Source organism: Xylona heveae (genome assembly GCF_001619985.1).
Source record: "Xylona heveae TC161 unplaced genomic scaffold L228scaffold_8, whole genome shotgun sequence".
Taxonomy (NCBI): domain Eukaryota; kingdom Fungi; phylum Ascomycota; class Xylonomycetes; order Xylonales; family Xylonaceae; genus Xylona; species Xylona heveae.
The window spans coordinates 959576-972370 of record NW_017264200.1 but is presented as its reverse complement, the minus strand read 5'-3'; the positions used below and the strand labels follow the sequence as shown (position 1 = coordinate 972370).

General features: G+C 46.7%; 7 protein-coding genes across 7 annotated transcripts; 3 read left to right on the top strand and 4 right to left on the bottom strand.

Moving 5' to 3' along the window:
- Positions 1 to 146: 146 nt before the first annotated feature.
- On the top strand, positions 147 to 1304 carry L228DRAFT_249118 (histone-fold-containing protein). The gene is made up of 3 exons (XM_018333020.1): positions 147 to 508; positions 634 to 761; positions 823 to 1304. Exons 1-3 carry the CDS (start codon positions 364 to 366, stop codon positions 1036 to 1038), a joined length of 489 nt encoding a protein of 162 aa, XP_018186867.1. The 5' UTR covers positions 147 to 363; the 3' UTR covers positions 1039 to 1304.
- A 158-nt stretch (positions 1305 to 1462) lies between these two features.
- L228DRAFT_170253 (hypothetical protein) lies at positions 1463 to 4291 on the bottom strand. The gene is made up of 6 exons (XM_018329472.1): positions 3691 to 4291; positions 3527 to 3637; positions 3457 to 3474; positions 3283 to 3398; positions 2587 to 3236; positions 1463 to 2519 (listed from the first exon to the last, which is right to left on the bottom strand). The coding sequence occupies exons 1-6, from the start codon at positions 4183 to 4185 to the stop codon at positions 1666 to 1668; spliced, it is 2244 nt and encodes a 747-aa protein (XP_018186866.1). The 5' UTR covers positions 4186 to 4291; the 3' UTR covers positions 1463 to 1665.
- A 200-nt stretch (positions 4292 to 4491) lies between these two features.
- L228DRAFT_249115 (hydrolase, alpha/beta fold family) lies at positions 4492 to 6323 on the top strand. The gene is made up of 6 exons (XM_018333019.1): positions 4492 to 5173; positions 5255 to 5415; positions 5474 to 5554; positions 5604 to 5727; positions 5785 to 5913; positions 5979 to 6323. Exons 1-6 carry the CDS (start codon positions 4529 to 4531, stop codon positions 6132 to 6134), a joined length of 1296 nt encoding a protein of 431 aa, XP_018186865.1. The 5' UTR covers positions 4492 to 4528; the 3' UTR covers positions 6135 to 6323.
- L228DRAFT_249113 (hypothetical protein) lies at positions 5987 to 6960 on the bottom strand. Its single transcript, XM_018333018.1, has 4 exons — positions 6648 to 6960; positions 6519 to 6593; positions 6379 to 6453; positions 5987 to 6323 (listed from the first exon to the last, which is right to left on the bottom strand). The coding sequence occupies exons 1-4, from the start codon at positions 6912 to 6914 to the stop codon at positions 6189 to 6191; spliced, it is 552 nt and encodes a 183-aa protein (XP_018186864.1). The 5' UTR covers positions 6915 to 6960; the 3' UTR covers positions 5987 to 6188.
- A 210-nt stretch (positions 6961 to 7170) lies between these two features.
- On the bottom strand, positions 7171 to 8144 carry L228DRAFT_222394 (putative ARD/ARD family protein). The gene is made up of 3 exons (XM_018330297.1): positions 7982 to 8144; positions 7556 to 7927; positions 7171 to 7493 (listed from the first exon to the last, which is right to left on the bottom strand). Exons 1-3 carry the CDS (start codon positions 8009 to 8011, stop codon positions 7371 to 7373), a joined length of 525 nt encoding a protein of 174 aa, XP_018186863.1. The 5' UTR covers positions 8012 to 8144; the 3' UTR covers positions 7171 to 7370.
- Positions 8145 to 10451: 2307 nt separating this feature from the next.
- Positions 10452 to 10940, top strand: L228DRAFT_240169 (hypothetical protein; the record flags this gene model as incomplete). Its single annotated transcript, XM_018331215.1, has 1 exon — positions 10452 to 10940. One exon carries the CDS (start codon positions 10452 to 10454, stop codon positions 10938 to 10940), a length of 489 nt encoding a protein of 162 aa, XP_018186862.1.
- A 540-nt stretch (positions 10941 to 11480) lies between these two features.
- L228DRAFT_269691 (thioredoxin-like protein) lies at positions 11481 to 12192 on the bottom strand (the record flags this gene model as incomplete). The annotated part of the gene is made up of 2 exons (XM_018335306.1): positions 11481 to 11798; positions 11884 to 12192. The coding sequence occupies 2 exons, from the start codon at positions 12190 to 12192 to the stop codon at positions 11481 to 11483; spliced, it is 627 nt and encodes a 208-aa protein (XP_018186861.1).
- Between the last annotated feature and the right edge of the window lie 603 nt (positions 12193 to 12795).

Below are 12795 nucleotides of genomic sequence, written 5' to 3'. Positions count from 1 at the left end.
CCCCCCCCCCCAAAAAAAAAATCAAATCCTCAATTTCATATAAGATCTGTGTTTCTGATGATATCATATAAACCCTGTGAAAGCTAATAACCGTTGTTTGGCTGTCGCGTGCGGGTGGTTGTGCTTGTAGGGCGCTAGACTGGGAGCAAGCGCGTGTTCGCGCGTCGTGTCGCAAAGCCGAAAGCATTCTCGAGCTACCCTGGCTCCCCGCCACCTCAATTTAATTCTCCCACTGTACAAAGTTCTCTCTAATTTCTATCCTGCTTTCACTCGCTCGCTCTTTTAGTGAATATAAACACTCCAAATTAATTGACCAACGGTTTGCGCAATATTCAAGACCAGCGACGCCCCACAATCCACCAAATGCCCGCAAAACAAAGCGCCCGACGCTCCAGCGGGAACGCTGTTCCCCGGCCTAGTGTTGCTCGAAGGGGGGTTTCGACTGGTCGACCGTCACGAGGAAGGGGACGAAGTAGCATGGGTGGACGACGCACTAGCGGTATCGAGCGTATGTAGAAATTTATTTTCTCCCTTCTACTTCGTGACAATTGCGACTTAATCTCCTTGCGACAGTTTAACAAAATATTCATAAAGCAATATCGAAGGCTGATAATTTATCTTTATGTTGTGTAGCCGGAGATCCTCTGCCTCGTCATCAGAAAACGCGCCGCTATAAGCCCGGTACACTTGCTTTAAAGGAAATTCGACGATATCAGCGAACTACAGATCTCCTACTGCTCAAGCTTCCATTCTCTCGACTGGTACGTGCTCGCAAGGTATAAAATATAATAGATCTTTACTAATGGGGTCCCTTGTTCTCAGGTCCGCGAAATTGCTCTGACGCAACTAACCTCGGGAGAAATGCTACGCTGGCAATCCCATGCAATTCAGGCCTTGCAGGAGGCCGCCGAAGCTTTCCTGGTCCACCTCTTTGAGGATACAAATTTGTGCGCCATTCACGCCAAGCGTGTCACCATTATGCAGAAAGATATCCAGCTAGCTCGACGGATACGCGGTGCATGGGGAGGCTTGGGCTGATCTCCAGCTTGTCTGTCTTGGATCGACATGTTCGTTCTATCATTACCAAAGGAGGCGTTTGTGTTATTATTGAATTTCGCTGTCAAGTTTGCTCCAAACCTATGGGATGCCGAAGAAACGCCAGTCGTCTGTTCGGGAACCTGCTTTATCATTTCTATCTCCTTGTTGGACGTGGGGACTATCCAAGGGCTAAGGCGTTACCGGTTTCTTTGTTAAAGTAGATTTTACACAGTTGGCTGTGTTTCATATGGCCTGGTGGATTGGTCAAGATGGCCTAGATCATCTGGACCTCGAAGAATATAATATTCGTTGTTCAAAAACGATTAAAGCCATTTCCAAGAGTTGACGCACCCTGCAACGCGATTCAGCTTAGCCCTGGCACGTGTCGTATATCTATGGCTCGGTCATAGAGGACCAGTAAGCTTATTGACGCTCTTGGGAAATAGTGTCATTCAGACGTTTGGTTGGGCGACGTGTATTTGAAAATGATGCAAATCATGACGAGGATAATCTCCTGCTTTTGTTTCTGCTGCCGTCATTAAATATTTGCTGCTCAAATTTCTGGCCATAGAGCACTTTGAAATCAGCTGAGAAGAAAATATCAATGGTTGAAGATTTTCCGCTCTATTAATCGATAGGGTCACTTCTTTGTAACCCAGGAGGGAAATCCTTGGATATTTGGAGCGATTGGCTGTAAACAGCATCGGCTTCCTGCGTCTTCCCTTGCAGGCGTAACGTGTCTGCTAGAATTCCGTCCGCAACGCTAAGCCAAAGGCTATTGTCATCCTTTCGGGCAAGGGTTTGGCCAACTACGGCGCTTTTCTCGGCTTGTTCGCCCACAACGCCTCGGAAAAATTTCCAGGACATGAAGTTGAGAACAATGCAGGTGATCTGCGTGTTAGATATAGAACGCGCGGCTTGCAGGGCTAACTGGAGATAGTGCTTGAGTTTGACAGTTGAGTTCTCACTGCTGGCAGTTGCTCTTATGAGATTGAATGCCGCCTGAATGTTCTTGCTGGGATGCTGGATACACAATGGCTCCAGCGCAGCAAGCGTACTGTCAAGTGCTCCATGCTGAGGGTGAGAAGGTTCGCGGATGATTAGCACTGCATTCAACATTGCGAGAATATGCATGTCGCGACGAATCGCATAAGATGGGCTTCCAAGTGCAGGCAGAGCGAGAGAGCGCCCAAAGAAAATAGCCAACGCAGCGGCAGTATCTCCAGTGCCTTGATGAATAAGCCCAGTGACGTAGTGAATGAGCGAGGATAGCGGTTCCGTAATTGGTGTCCCGAGTTCTTTGACGGAATGTTTAAGCTCTTTGAATGATGCTGCTGCTGATCTCCAGTCTGTTCGAGCACACAACACAAATATCAAATAGAGGTATGTGTAACATCTGAATGTGGATCGCCAAGAGAACTGGGACATAGTAGATTGCATGCCGCCAGCGACTGAATCATGGGGAGCGTAACTATTGTCTCCTTCAATAAGATTATATCAGCATTCGTATTTACTTTTGTGACCCTGCTGAAGGACGACCGAACTCACCTTGCGAAATTTTAAGGCCTTCACGAAAATATTTCTCAGCCTTATGGCCATCTTGACCATTTCGATAACTCATCAAAGCACCGCTGAGAAAATATCCTAATGCCTGTACATCCCTTTTCGGAAGCCATTGAAAACATAAGCGGTCACCATCAATTTCATTTCTGACAACATTGCCAGCTCCGCCTGTCAGCAATGCAGTACTCCTCAGCCTCAAGGGAACAAAAAAAGAGCCATCTTCTTTCCATTGAGGGTCGTTGCTTGCTTGGTCCATTCCCATCTGCATGGCCTGGAGTTTAGCCCCCGAAAGAGAGGAAGTGGATTCTTGCAGACTGCAGCATAAATCTAGAAAGTTCAATAGCGTCACGATCTGAGGCAGCTCTTTTGTCACTTCGTTTAGCTGTAGGCTCCTTGCAGCCGCCAATGCCCGCTGTGCTTGCTCGATACAATCGCTATTAGACGACCGTAGGTATACCGCTGCCTCAAATACTGCGCTTGTGACGAAGATTGCTATGTCTCCGCGTTGTTTTGCTGAATTCGATATGCTTCGGAGTGTGCTTAGAACAGACGACAATTCGTTGCTATAAGAAGTCTCTAAAGACAGGGTAACGCGAAGAAATCGAAAAGCGTAAACCCAAGGAATATGTTCCAGCCTAGAAACTATTATTTTTTGAGTAAAAATAGCATTGTGGGACTTACGCTTCTGCATCATATATTATGCCGTCTAGAAATTTCAGAGAAGCTTTGGGATTGGATTTGAACAAGACCTTTACAAGTAGATGCTGCATGCTATACTTAGAGTCCAGAAGTCGGTTCTAAAACCCGATTAATCATATTATTCAAACGTAATGTACTCTTTTAGGGAACTCTCACCCGCTCGCAGACCGATATCTATTTTGATGTCAGCCCCGCTTCGACAGATTTCGAGAGGTAGGATACTTGCCCCTTTGATTAAAGCTGCCTCGGCTTCAGCATCATTGTCTGTCTCTTCGTACAATATATTGGCGTAACGTAGTCGCACAACGGCTTCTAGGCGGGGTTGTAGTCTCCATGTCTGTTAACACTTAGCTTGGGCGTTTTCAAGCGTAAAAGCGATGAAATTTGTACTTTGAGTACCGCTTCCAGGCATGCGAGACCCGTGGCGATTAATTTGTGATAAAGGTCTAGTTCCCTATGATCCTGTACTGTCGGAGTGCGCTCCTGCGCTGCTTGAAAATATTCATCGGCAAGTTTGAGCAGAAGAAGCTGGTATTCGATGGGCGATATTGTGTTTTTTGGCAGCTGAGCATCGACGATGGGAGATGGCGTCGGCGGCTGTGGTAACTGCGGGACCGCAGTATGATCCGTGTGCTGGAATACTTGGCTTGGTGACTGCTGAGAGTAATTTTGTGGAGGAATAAACTGAAACTGTGGAGGGCCGTAGTGAAATGGAGGAATGTTCTCGTATTGCGTCTGATAAGCCGAGTAATTTTGTCGCTGATATTGCTCAATTACTTGGGGAGACTGCGGTATCCGGATTTGAAAGGCTGGCATATGTGGTGGTCCCGGTGGGCCGTTTCCTGGGTAAGAAGGGTTTGTGTGGTGCGGAGGAGGGAAAGCCATGACCCCGCTGTATGCAAGAAGTTGTCATTTAGCATTAACGCATCCCGTTGGTGTTTGTGGGTGTAAGCCGTAATCCGCATGAACTGCCAGACCGCGATTTTTGGCGTGTCATTTTTGGTTATCACCAGGGCCCCAGTCGCTAGGCTACGTTTTCTGCCAGTTGGGCTACGTAGCATTGCCGCCGCTGTGGCGTCTATCGGAACAGATAATAATAGTGAAGCGCGGGCCGAGGACCGAGGCTAAAAGCCGTCTCCTTATAGAACTGTCTTGATTCCCAATTTTTCGATCTCAAAAACTTTTCTTTAACTGCACTTCTATTCCTGCTTAACAGCGCCATAGCGATATGGTCTTTTCCTGGCTTCCGGGTCGTGCCAGGACGTCATTTCATCATTCGCAAAAAACAGTTATTCTTCCGACAAGGACTGGTGCCAAACATTCCCTTGCGGAATTATGCGAATCCGCGACGCCGCCATGTCACTTGAACCCGTTACTTTTCAATGGTCATCTACAGACAGCCTGGACCATTGTCAAAGCTTATGATATTCCGATTTATTACAAGCGAAAGGTATTTGAGTCTGATGATCCCAACTTTGCCGGTACATTCGCCGTAGACTTTGCAGTCTCAAAATATGACGATTGCGACAATTCTCTTCCCCCCCGGACAACTTATTTTACGGAGGAAGACTTTGAGCAAATAGGATCGCTAGATAGTAAGCCTATGCTTGTATGCTTGCATGGGCTTTCTGGAGGTTCTCACGAGCTTTATCTCCGTCACGTGCTTGCTCCTCTGTTAGCTGAGGTTTCTGGATGGGAGGCATGTGTTGTAAATTCCAGAGGCTGTGCACAGTCAAAGATTACTAGTGGCATCCTCTATAATGCCAGGGCCACATGGGATGTTCGGCAAGTCGTCAGATGGCTGAAGGCCAAGTTCCCGAATCGCCCATTGTTTGGGGTGGGATTCTCCTTGGGGGCCAACATATTGACTAATGTAGGTATCCAAGTCCGTAGATTGCAAGAAAGGGTAATTCGATTAGTACTCGGACGTATATTGATGTATTATCTGAAATAGTACTGTGGCGAAGAAGGTGAAAGTTGCCTTCTGAAAGGAGCGGTAGTTTGCTCCAACCCTTGGAACCTGGAAGCCGCATCGCTAGCCCTGCAGCGGACATGGTTTGGTTTGGAGGTCTACTCGAAAGCAATGGGTTCCTCAATGAAACGGCTCTTGGAAGAGTGAGTGGATTGTGATTTAAGTATCTCGGAAAACTCATAGCTGAGTACACACATTAAGGCACGCCGACCAGATCATATCAAGCACAAGAATTGATCTCGACAAGATCCGAAAAATAACCTACTTGCATGAGTTTGACAGGTAAAAAACATTGTCCAATGTCGAAGATTCTGCAGCTTACACTTTACAGGGAAGTACAATGCCCTAGTTGGGGTTATCCAACTGAAGGAGCGTATTATAGAGATGCTTCATCATGCGATGCGCTCTTGAACATTCGCGTGCCCTTCTTTGCAATCAATGCTGAAGACGATCCGGTAAGTAAACCAGTCATCATTGCGTGTGTGAAAGAGGCCTGAATAGTATTTCTCCAGATTGCGGTCAAAGAGGCCATTCCATTCCAGGAAATACAACAGAACCCATTTATTGTTTTATGTACCACATCGCTCGGTGGCCATCTCAGCTGGATGGAACTGGGAGGAGGTAGATGGTTTGCCAAACCTGTACGTATAGAACTTTAATTTCCTTTGTATTCGCTAAAGAGGCCACGAACTGAGAAGGAAATCAGGTTACCAATTTCTTGAAGACACTCGCGGAGGATATTGACCTGGAGGCCCTCTCCAATTCTTTCCGTGATATCCATCTAAACTCCTATAATCCGCCAAAGGGACTCTGTTTCGAACCTGTACGCCGGAAGATGCATCGCGTTGACCCAACAATATAGATAGGCATATACAATAGACCCATAAGACCAGCCACGCTTTTTTCTTTTTTCTTTTCAAGCGAATGAGACCCGCTTCTTTGCGGGCTTGGTGCGTTTAGAATCTTCTTGTCTCTCAGAAGTCTTCTCTCCCTCATTTTGGCCATCGGTTCTCCGCTTGCGCTTCTTTCTCAGCGCATCTTTAGTCGCCTCCTGTAGATAAATGAGCACTGATAATTCGTAAATTTTCCATTCGAAGACAACTTACAAGCTTCGAATTCTTCTGCTCATGCCGGGCTTCCGCCTCTCTCTTCCTTGCCTCTCTTATTTCTTCCACTTGTCTCTGCAAACATGTTAACGGGGATGTCGTAAAATCACTCGATGCGCTCGTATAGGCCATGCACATACCGCCTTCATCATCTTAGATTCAATCTGGCCTTCTTTGTCGGCATTGACCATTGCAAGGATTGTCATCATACTCTCCTGAAACGCGGTAAAAGTTAGCAATCGCCGCGATGATTGGGTATGTGATCATACCTGATCATCAACAAAGACTTTTCCTTTCTTCTTCCCCTTTGGCTTCTGGACACCGACTGGCGTAATCATGTTCAATTTTGGAATGCCCAATTCCGCTTCCGAATACTCCTTGCGCTTTTTCTTGTGAGCTTGGAGAGGCTTGCTCTTCTGCTCTTTGGCTGGCGGTGCCTTGGATGGCTTCGACTTTGATACTCGGCTTTTCGAATCGCCAACATGTTTACCGGGTTTCTTTGAACTCGTTTTCGCCGAGCTTTTGATGGGGGCCATTTTCTCTGATCTTGTGCGACAACAGCAGTGGACGCAATGTAGATCGTCTCGCACGCCGTTTGTAACAAAATTTACGGAAAGTTCTTGGGGTCGGGCCGCAAAGAAGATCTAATATCTTATCTTATCTTTTTAATCTTATCTCTGATCTACACTGTTTAGAGCTCGATTCGGGCCCAAATACAAAAATGTAAGAAGGCATTACTCTTGGCCATTTCTTGATTGTCTCTCGTTCACATCAAACCACTGCTCTAGAGATGATCTGAAATGGATAAATTTTGTAACCACTGCGGATATCAAATTGCTGTGTTTTCCTTACTTTATAGGTGGAAAACATCAAGGCGCTTCTGAGCTTACGCTATGTAAAACGGCAAAAAATCATATCTTCATCCTTTTTGTATGTAGTATTCCCAAGGACCCTGACGGGCGCTTGCAACTCGTGTCAACCAGAAGAACCCATTAAGCAGCAAGTCCATATTGTTGAACGTATTCCTTTCGGAACTCGTTTTCATCCAGTTCAGGGCCACGATTCAAAGGAGTCCACTTGGGTTCTTCCTTAAATAACCGCATAGCTTTGATGTACTGCCATAATAATAATATTAGTACATTGCGCGCTGATGAGAGGGATAAGCAGAGGCACAAACATTCTTAGAATCGGTGGTGAACCGGTGGTAGATCCCTGGGGGCAAGATGATCAAATCATCCTTCTGCAGACGGATGCGTATCCAGTCATCGTCTTTGCTTCGGACATCGAAGAATCCTTCACCATCAAGGATGTATCTAATTTCCTCGTCCTCATGCAAGTGCTCGCTGAAAAATGATTTGACCTTGCTCTCGTAGACGTCACCCATAGTCTTCGGTGACACGGTAACCTCATCTCTGTTCTTATAATTGCGCTCACTGGCGAGCTGATTGACAGCGGACACGTCGGAGAGGTTGTAGTAAAGCACTCCAAGCTTTTCAAGATCTGCAACAGTCACGGAACGGCCGGAGTCATGGTCTTCTCGCTGGTCGCCCTATTTCGAGGTCAGATGTGGATTTCCTATGGCAAAGGCCGCGAAATTACGTACGGAAAGATTGTCAAACCAGTATGCTTTCATTTTCGCAAGCTTTTCGTGGCAAAAATCCGAAGAGCTAGAATGGCAGAATGAATTATTTTATCTGACACAGCGGCCGAGGGCCAGTAGCTGACGACATTTTAATAACAGCCTCGCTAGCGCAATCTACCCCTCCGAGCGCTGACACAAAAAGACCCCTCGGATAGCCTTAGAGACGCACTTTAAGCCTGTACATCATAGCTGGCCTGGATTGCGTGCCGCTACATCCCGGTTAGATAATCCTGGGCCCGCTCCTCGCTGATCTTAGGCATTTACCTCAATTACTTCAGTCAACATCCGCTGAGACAGGTCGAAAGGACAATCCACCAATATCTTTTTTGAAAATGAAATGCAATGCAAGTCGCTGCTGCTAAAACTCGCTATGGCCAAAAACAAATCTACAAGGATGATTCGCTGTGGCCTTCAGCGCCCTGATTTGCCCGAAGACAATGCTTAGCGCAGGTTAATATCAAGTTCCATGGAGTTGAATCCCACATGGGTCTGAACTCACATATGTATTTATTACTTCACTGAAGGCAGAGTTTGATATCGCACAAAGTGGGCGATCGGCCATCGTCATGGTCTCGTGCCTGCGAAAAACAAGTAGGAGCAACTGTGTTCAAATTACCTATTTGTTTGAGCTCTTCCACTGCCACGCCCGCAAAGTCAACTAGTTGTTCTTTTGTTATTTGGGGCCTATAGTCTGACTGGGATGCTGGGTAACACATGATTTTTCTTTGGGCAATGTTTTCTTCTTACAGGGTCTCGATGAATACTGAAGTTCCCCTAGAATTTGACATGATCAGCGGACTCAAGGAAATCAAAGAGCGCTGTGACACCAATCTTGACAGACCGTTAGGACTCCAATGACTTTGGCATCAAGCAACAACCCGATTATTTGAAGCCAGCTATTGATTGCTGTTAGTACTGGAATTCAATATCTGCAGGCCGCTTCCGAATTGCAAGTACATTGTCTTCCGCAACAAGCAGCATCATGCTGTGTAAGGTCCATTTGGCAGTTGATTAGCGCGGAGAGAAAATGACCGGCTCATTGCATCGCGACTGAAAGCACACCACGAGGATCCCTCTTCCTCTCATGGCCTGCACGCGTCCGAAAATTCCAGTTTCCGGCCAGCAAGCCTCTCCATGTTTGTTGGGCACATATTGTTTAGGCGCATTTTTGCATGTGCTATGCACGAGACGAGGTCTGAATCCGTGCATTCTGCACTGTGACTATTAAATTGAGCGCAATCTACCTGGCTTCTTCATACAAGGTCTATGCTTTCTTCATCTTTCGGTTAATCATTCCAGGCAATAGAAGATTTTGCCTGCGACTCACCCGGTTTACCTGCTTGAAAGATATTCCCTAGGAGTAGCACTACATCTCGTCAATCGACGGTGGCCCATCGCTACCGCAATTTGAAATTGAGATCGCAGCAGCGCAAGATAATGTCACCTAACGTCTGGGCTTTCATACCTGGCCAATCGCGCAGGATCATCTCCTAATCGTGATTTATTTAGGGGCATATCCGAAATTCTGAGGCGGCATCACAAAGACCCATCTTTTATATTTGGTGAATGCGCTGTCTCCTTGTTCTAGGCAGAATCTGAGACAACGTCACATCTATGGATCAGCTTAGAGCACCTGGCCAATGGATTATCAGAATGATTCAGCTAGAATTGTGGAGAAGTTAGTTGGCTGTTTCCAGCCGATGCCAGCACTCCTGGCAAGCAGGCCTGGTCGAAATCTTGCAATGACGATCCCAGCTCAACACAGCTTTCCCACCAGCTCTCTTTTGTTTTTTGTTACGCAAGTCACAAATTGCTAGAGATTATCCTCAGCGAGTATAATGCATGTGTAGTTCAGTTCAAAATTGTGATTTTGTTTTTCTGACTTTACACTGGTCCTATAATTTGGGTTGATCAATTCACCAATTGCAAGAGATGCAGTGACGGCATCCCGCTGCTCCAGATGATTGCTGCCACCCACCCCAAGAGACGTTGATGCTCCTCAAGGGAACACTCGCCACTGAATCTTCCAAGAAGCACAAAGGAAACCATTTGATTCTGTATTTTCAGAGGAGAATTAGCTCATGTAATCGAAGCTAAGCAACAAACCGTCTAAAATTCAACTCACTGATTCACATGCAGAGAGCCGCAGTCGGACAGCCTATTATCATAATAGTTCCAAGGGTCCCGTGGGGGTGAATCTCGAACATTCACTTATCAAAGGAATCTCCTCACGTTTCGTCGGGATGTAATTAACACCGGCCATATAAATATGGTTATTTTCTCAACCTGTAATCCCATGTTCCAGTTTCCTCCAAAAACATTTCCTGCTCAACCTTTCTTGAAGCTGCGCCCTGTTTCCTTGCAACATTGCATTATTCGCAGTAATCAAACCAGCTCACCTCAAGCCTTCCACCTCGACGTCTTTGCTACGATGTACAAACAGCGTTTACTTTCAAGTGAACCATCTGGCCATGGAGGGCGTACCTCTAGCTCCTCATATGTGCACTATGGAATTGGTGGGGCTGGGAACTATCATCGACTCGACCATCCTCTGCCGCCTATACCACGCTCTCCTGTTCCCGCCTGGCAGGACCGTCCGGGAATTTATTCCAGCGGTATCGGCGGCGCCGGAAACATGCGATCCTCTAAAGACCGGCCCACCATCTCGCCAGAAGAGAGTCTTGCTCGGTTCAGACTCCAGGAAATTCACAAGCCACGTTCATACTACATCGGTATTGGCGGTCTAGGAAACAGAGCAAGCAATCACAGTTCTTCCTCTAGCAGCTCTTCATCATCGGTTACTGGCGTTAAGAGCATTGCTCTCTCTTTTGAGCTGGCGAGAAAGCTCGTCAAGCGAGCTGCAGGAAACAGCGCTGGGAGAAAGAGATCAAACAGGGCGCATATCGGAGTGGCAGTCTAAATTTCTGCCAATTTGTTGCATCTTGACTTTGTTCTCGGTCGATTAGCTTGCGCCAAAAGCTGTGTTATTTAAAACTCAGAAATCTCAATCGCAAATTCGCAGCGGGTGGAATTTGGCAAACAAACTCTGTTTATGATGTGGACCTCAGGCGTTGAAGACAAAGGGTGGTGTTTCTCAATAATGGCTATCATCCGTCAAGTACCCTATGTACAGTAATTAAATGCCCTCAAATGCAGTAAATGCAAGTCGTATAGTACGTAAATGGTCGCTATGCGAGTATGTGTACGAATAACCGCCGAACGGAGATTCTGATCCTGGCCAGCTCATGTCCTATCGGGTATTATGACATGGCGAATCCAGCAACGAGCTACACCCAATGCCATCCTTGCAAAATCCAGAGCACAAAATCTCGGCCCACGGGGAATGGTTAGGGTTCGGCTTCCCGTATCTGCGGCCTTGACTTCTCCGGAAATATTTTTCCAAGAGGCTACTTTGAGATTTAGGTTCAAGGACCCTAGAATCTATCATCTCTACAGAGCCTTAATCCCAGTCGTCATCGTCATCTTCCTCATCTTTATTGTTGTGGAGGTTCCGCCTGTCTGCCGTAGTCTCTGCACCCGTGGTCTTTGATCTCAGAAGCACGCCGGAGCTCAGCAACCGGCCTTCAAGTTCGGATGTTGTAAAGGAATCTCCAGCAAAGCTAACGCCTTCAAAGCCAATGAGTCTATCAACGCCGATACCGTCAATGAACGCTATAACGCAGGGCAAGACCTTCACTTTCAGTTTTGTCACGAGGAAAGGCGCATTATCGACGTTGATTTTCAAAAACCGAGTATCGAAGTGCTTAGGTGCCAATACCTGTATTTGCGAGTTATTAGAATTGCACGGTTCCGTCTAGGCTGACCTGGCTGGCCAGAGAGTTTGCGAATCGGGCCCAACCAACCTCTAGATGACCGTCCATGATGCCACAACGTCCAAAATCGGGCTTGAAGAAATGCACCACGCACAGCTTTGATGAAGTGGTAATGTCCATCAAAGCCTTTTCGTCTTTAATTTCGGTATATGTACCATGGGATTCATTGCGCATATCTTTGGCGCGGGAAAGCTCCGAAGAGAGCTGTTGCATGCGTTGCTCTCGAAAAGCGTCGAGAGCGGCGGTGTCGTCCTCTAGGGCATCAAAGAGTGCTTCATCATCTTCCTCGGCCTTGGCCGAGTCCAGCACATGGGCTACCCTCGAATCAATTGTTGACATGGTTGGTGGCCAATGCCTTGATGCCAAGCTTGCAGCAAGAGCTATAGAGAAGAATTGGATGCATCATTATAATCAGGGACTCACAGTTTGATCGAAGTGCAGAGAGCCACGGGTATAAGCGATAGCGGGGGGCACAAGCCATCAGGTAGCCGGGTCAAACGCCATCAATTTACAGGCCAAAGCGAAAGGGGGCATTGTTTCAAGTGGGCAACAAGGGTCAAGGCTATTAACTAATGCAGCAGGATATGCAACTTCTTCTGGTCCCCGAAACTTTTTCCAAAGGGATGATAAAACCGGGATCAGGACAACCAAGTTAACTTCTGTAAAGTCTCTTCAGTACTGAGTTTTATACTGATCATAGGAGGAAAGGCTCAGGGCCTCCTATCAGATCTAATCTAGTGCTCATCTATACTCTCTGGCTCTCTCTCTCTCTTTATCCATCATTTCCCATCAACTTAGCATTGAGGCTGTGGAAGTATAATACTCCGTAGCGTAGAAGGGTACCGTAGGTAGTCCCAGACGACAGACAGGGTCGTGCAGTAAAGAATTGTGGTGGATAGTACAAAGTAAACTTTTTGACATATGTCGCCCCTGGATCAATGA

Excerpts from the sequence above, each read along its gene's own strand:
- L228DRAFT_249118 (XM_018333020.1), top strand. The coding sequence starts at position 364 with ATGCCCGCAAAACAAAGCGCCCGACGCTCCAGCGGGAACGCTGTTCCC. Across the intron at positions 509-633 it reads ACGCACTAGCGGTATCGAGC|CCGGAGATCCTCTGCCTCGT; the intron begins GTATGTAGAAAT and ends TATGTTGTGTAG. Across the intron at positions 762-822 it reads AGCTTCCATTCTCTCGACTG|GTCCGCGAAATTGCTCTGAC; the intron begins GTACGTGCTCGC and ends CCTTGTTCTCAG.
- L228DRAFT_170253 (XM_018329472.1), bottom strand. The coding sequence starts at position 4,185 with ATGGCTTTCCCTCCTCCGCACCACACAAACCCTTCTTACCCAGGAAAC. Across the intron at positions 3,638-3,690 it reads GCCTGGAAGCGGTACTCAAA|ACATGGAGACTACAACCCCG; the intron begins GTACAAATTTCA and ends AAGTGTTAACAG. Across the intron at positions 2,520-2,586 it reads AGGCCTTAAAATTTCGCAAG|GAGACAATAGTTACGCTCCC; the intron begins GTGAGTTCGGTC and ends ATCTTATTGAAG.
- L228DRAFT_249115 (XM_018333019.1), top strand. The coding sequence starts at position 4,529 with ATGGTCTTTTCCTGGCTTCCGGGTCGTGCCAGGACGTCATTTCATCAT. Across the intron at positions 5,555-5,603 it reads TACTTGCATGAGTTTGACAG|GGAAGTACAATGCCCTAGTT; the intron begins GTAAAAAACATT and ends TACACTTTACAG. Across the intron at positions 5,914-5,978 it reads GTAGATGGTTTGCCAAACCT|GTTACCAATTTCTTGAAGAC; the intron begins GTACGTATAGAA and ends GAAGGAAATCAG.
- L228DRAFT_249113 (XM_018333018.1), bottom strand. The coding sequence starts at position 6,914 with ATGGCCCCCATCAAAAGCTCGGCGAAAACGAGTTCAAAGAAACCCGGT. Across the intron at positions 6,594-6,647 it reads AAGTCTTTGTTGATGATCAG|GAGAGTATGATGACAATCCT; the intron begins GTATGATCACAT and ends ACCGCGTTTCAG. Across the intron at positions 6,454-6,518 it reads AATCTAAGATGATGAAGGCG|AGACAAGTGGAAGAAATAAG; the intron begins GTATGTGCATGG and ends ACATGTTTGCAG.
- L228DRAFT_222394 (XM_018330297.1), bottom strand. The coding sequence starts at position 8,011 with ATGAAAGCATACTGGTTTGACAATCTTTCC. Across the intron at positions 7,928-7,981 it reads ACTGGTTTGACAATCTTTCC|GGCGACCAGCGAGAAGACCA; the intron begins GTACGTAATTTC and ends ACCTCGAAATAG. Across the intron at positions 7,494-7,555 it reads TCACCACCGATTCTAAGAAT|TACATCAAAGCTATGCGGTT; the intron begins GTTTGTGCCTCT and ends TTATTATGGCAG.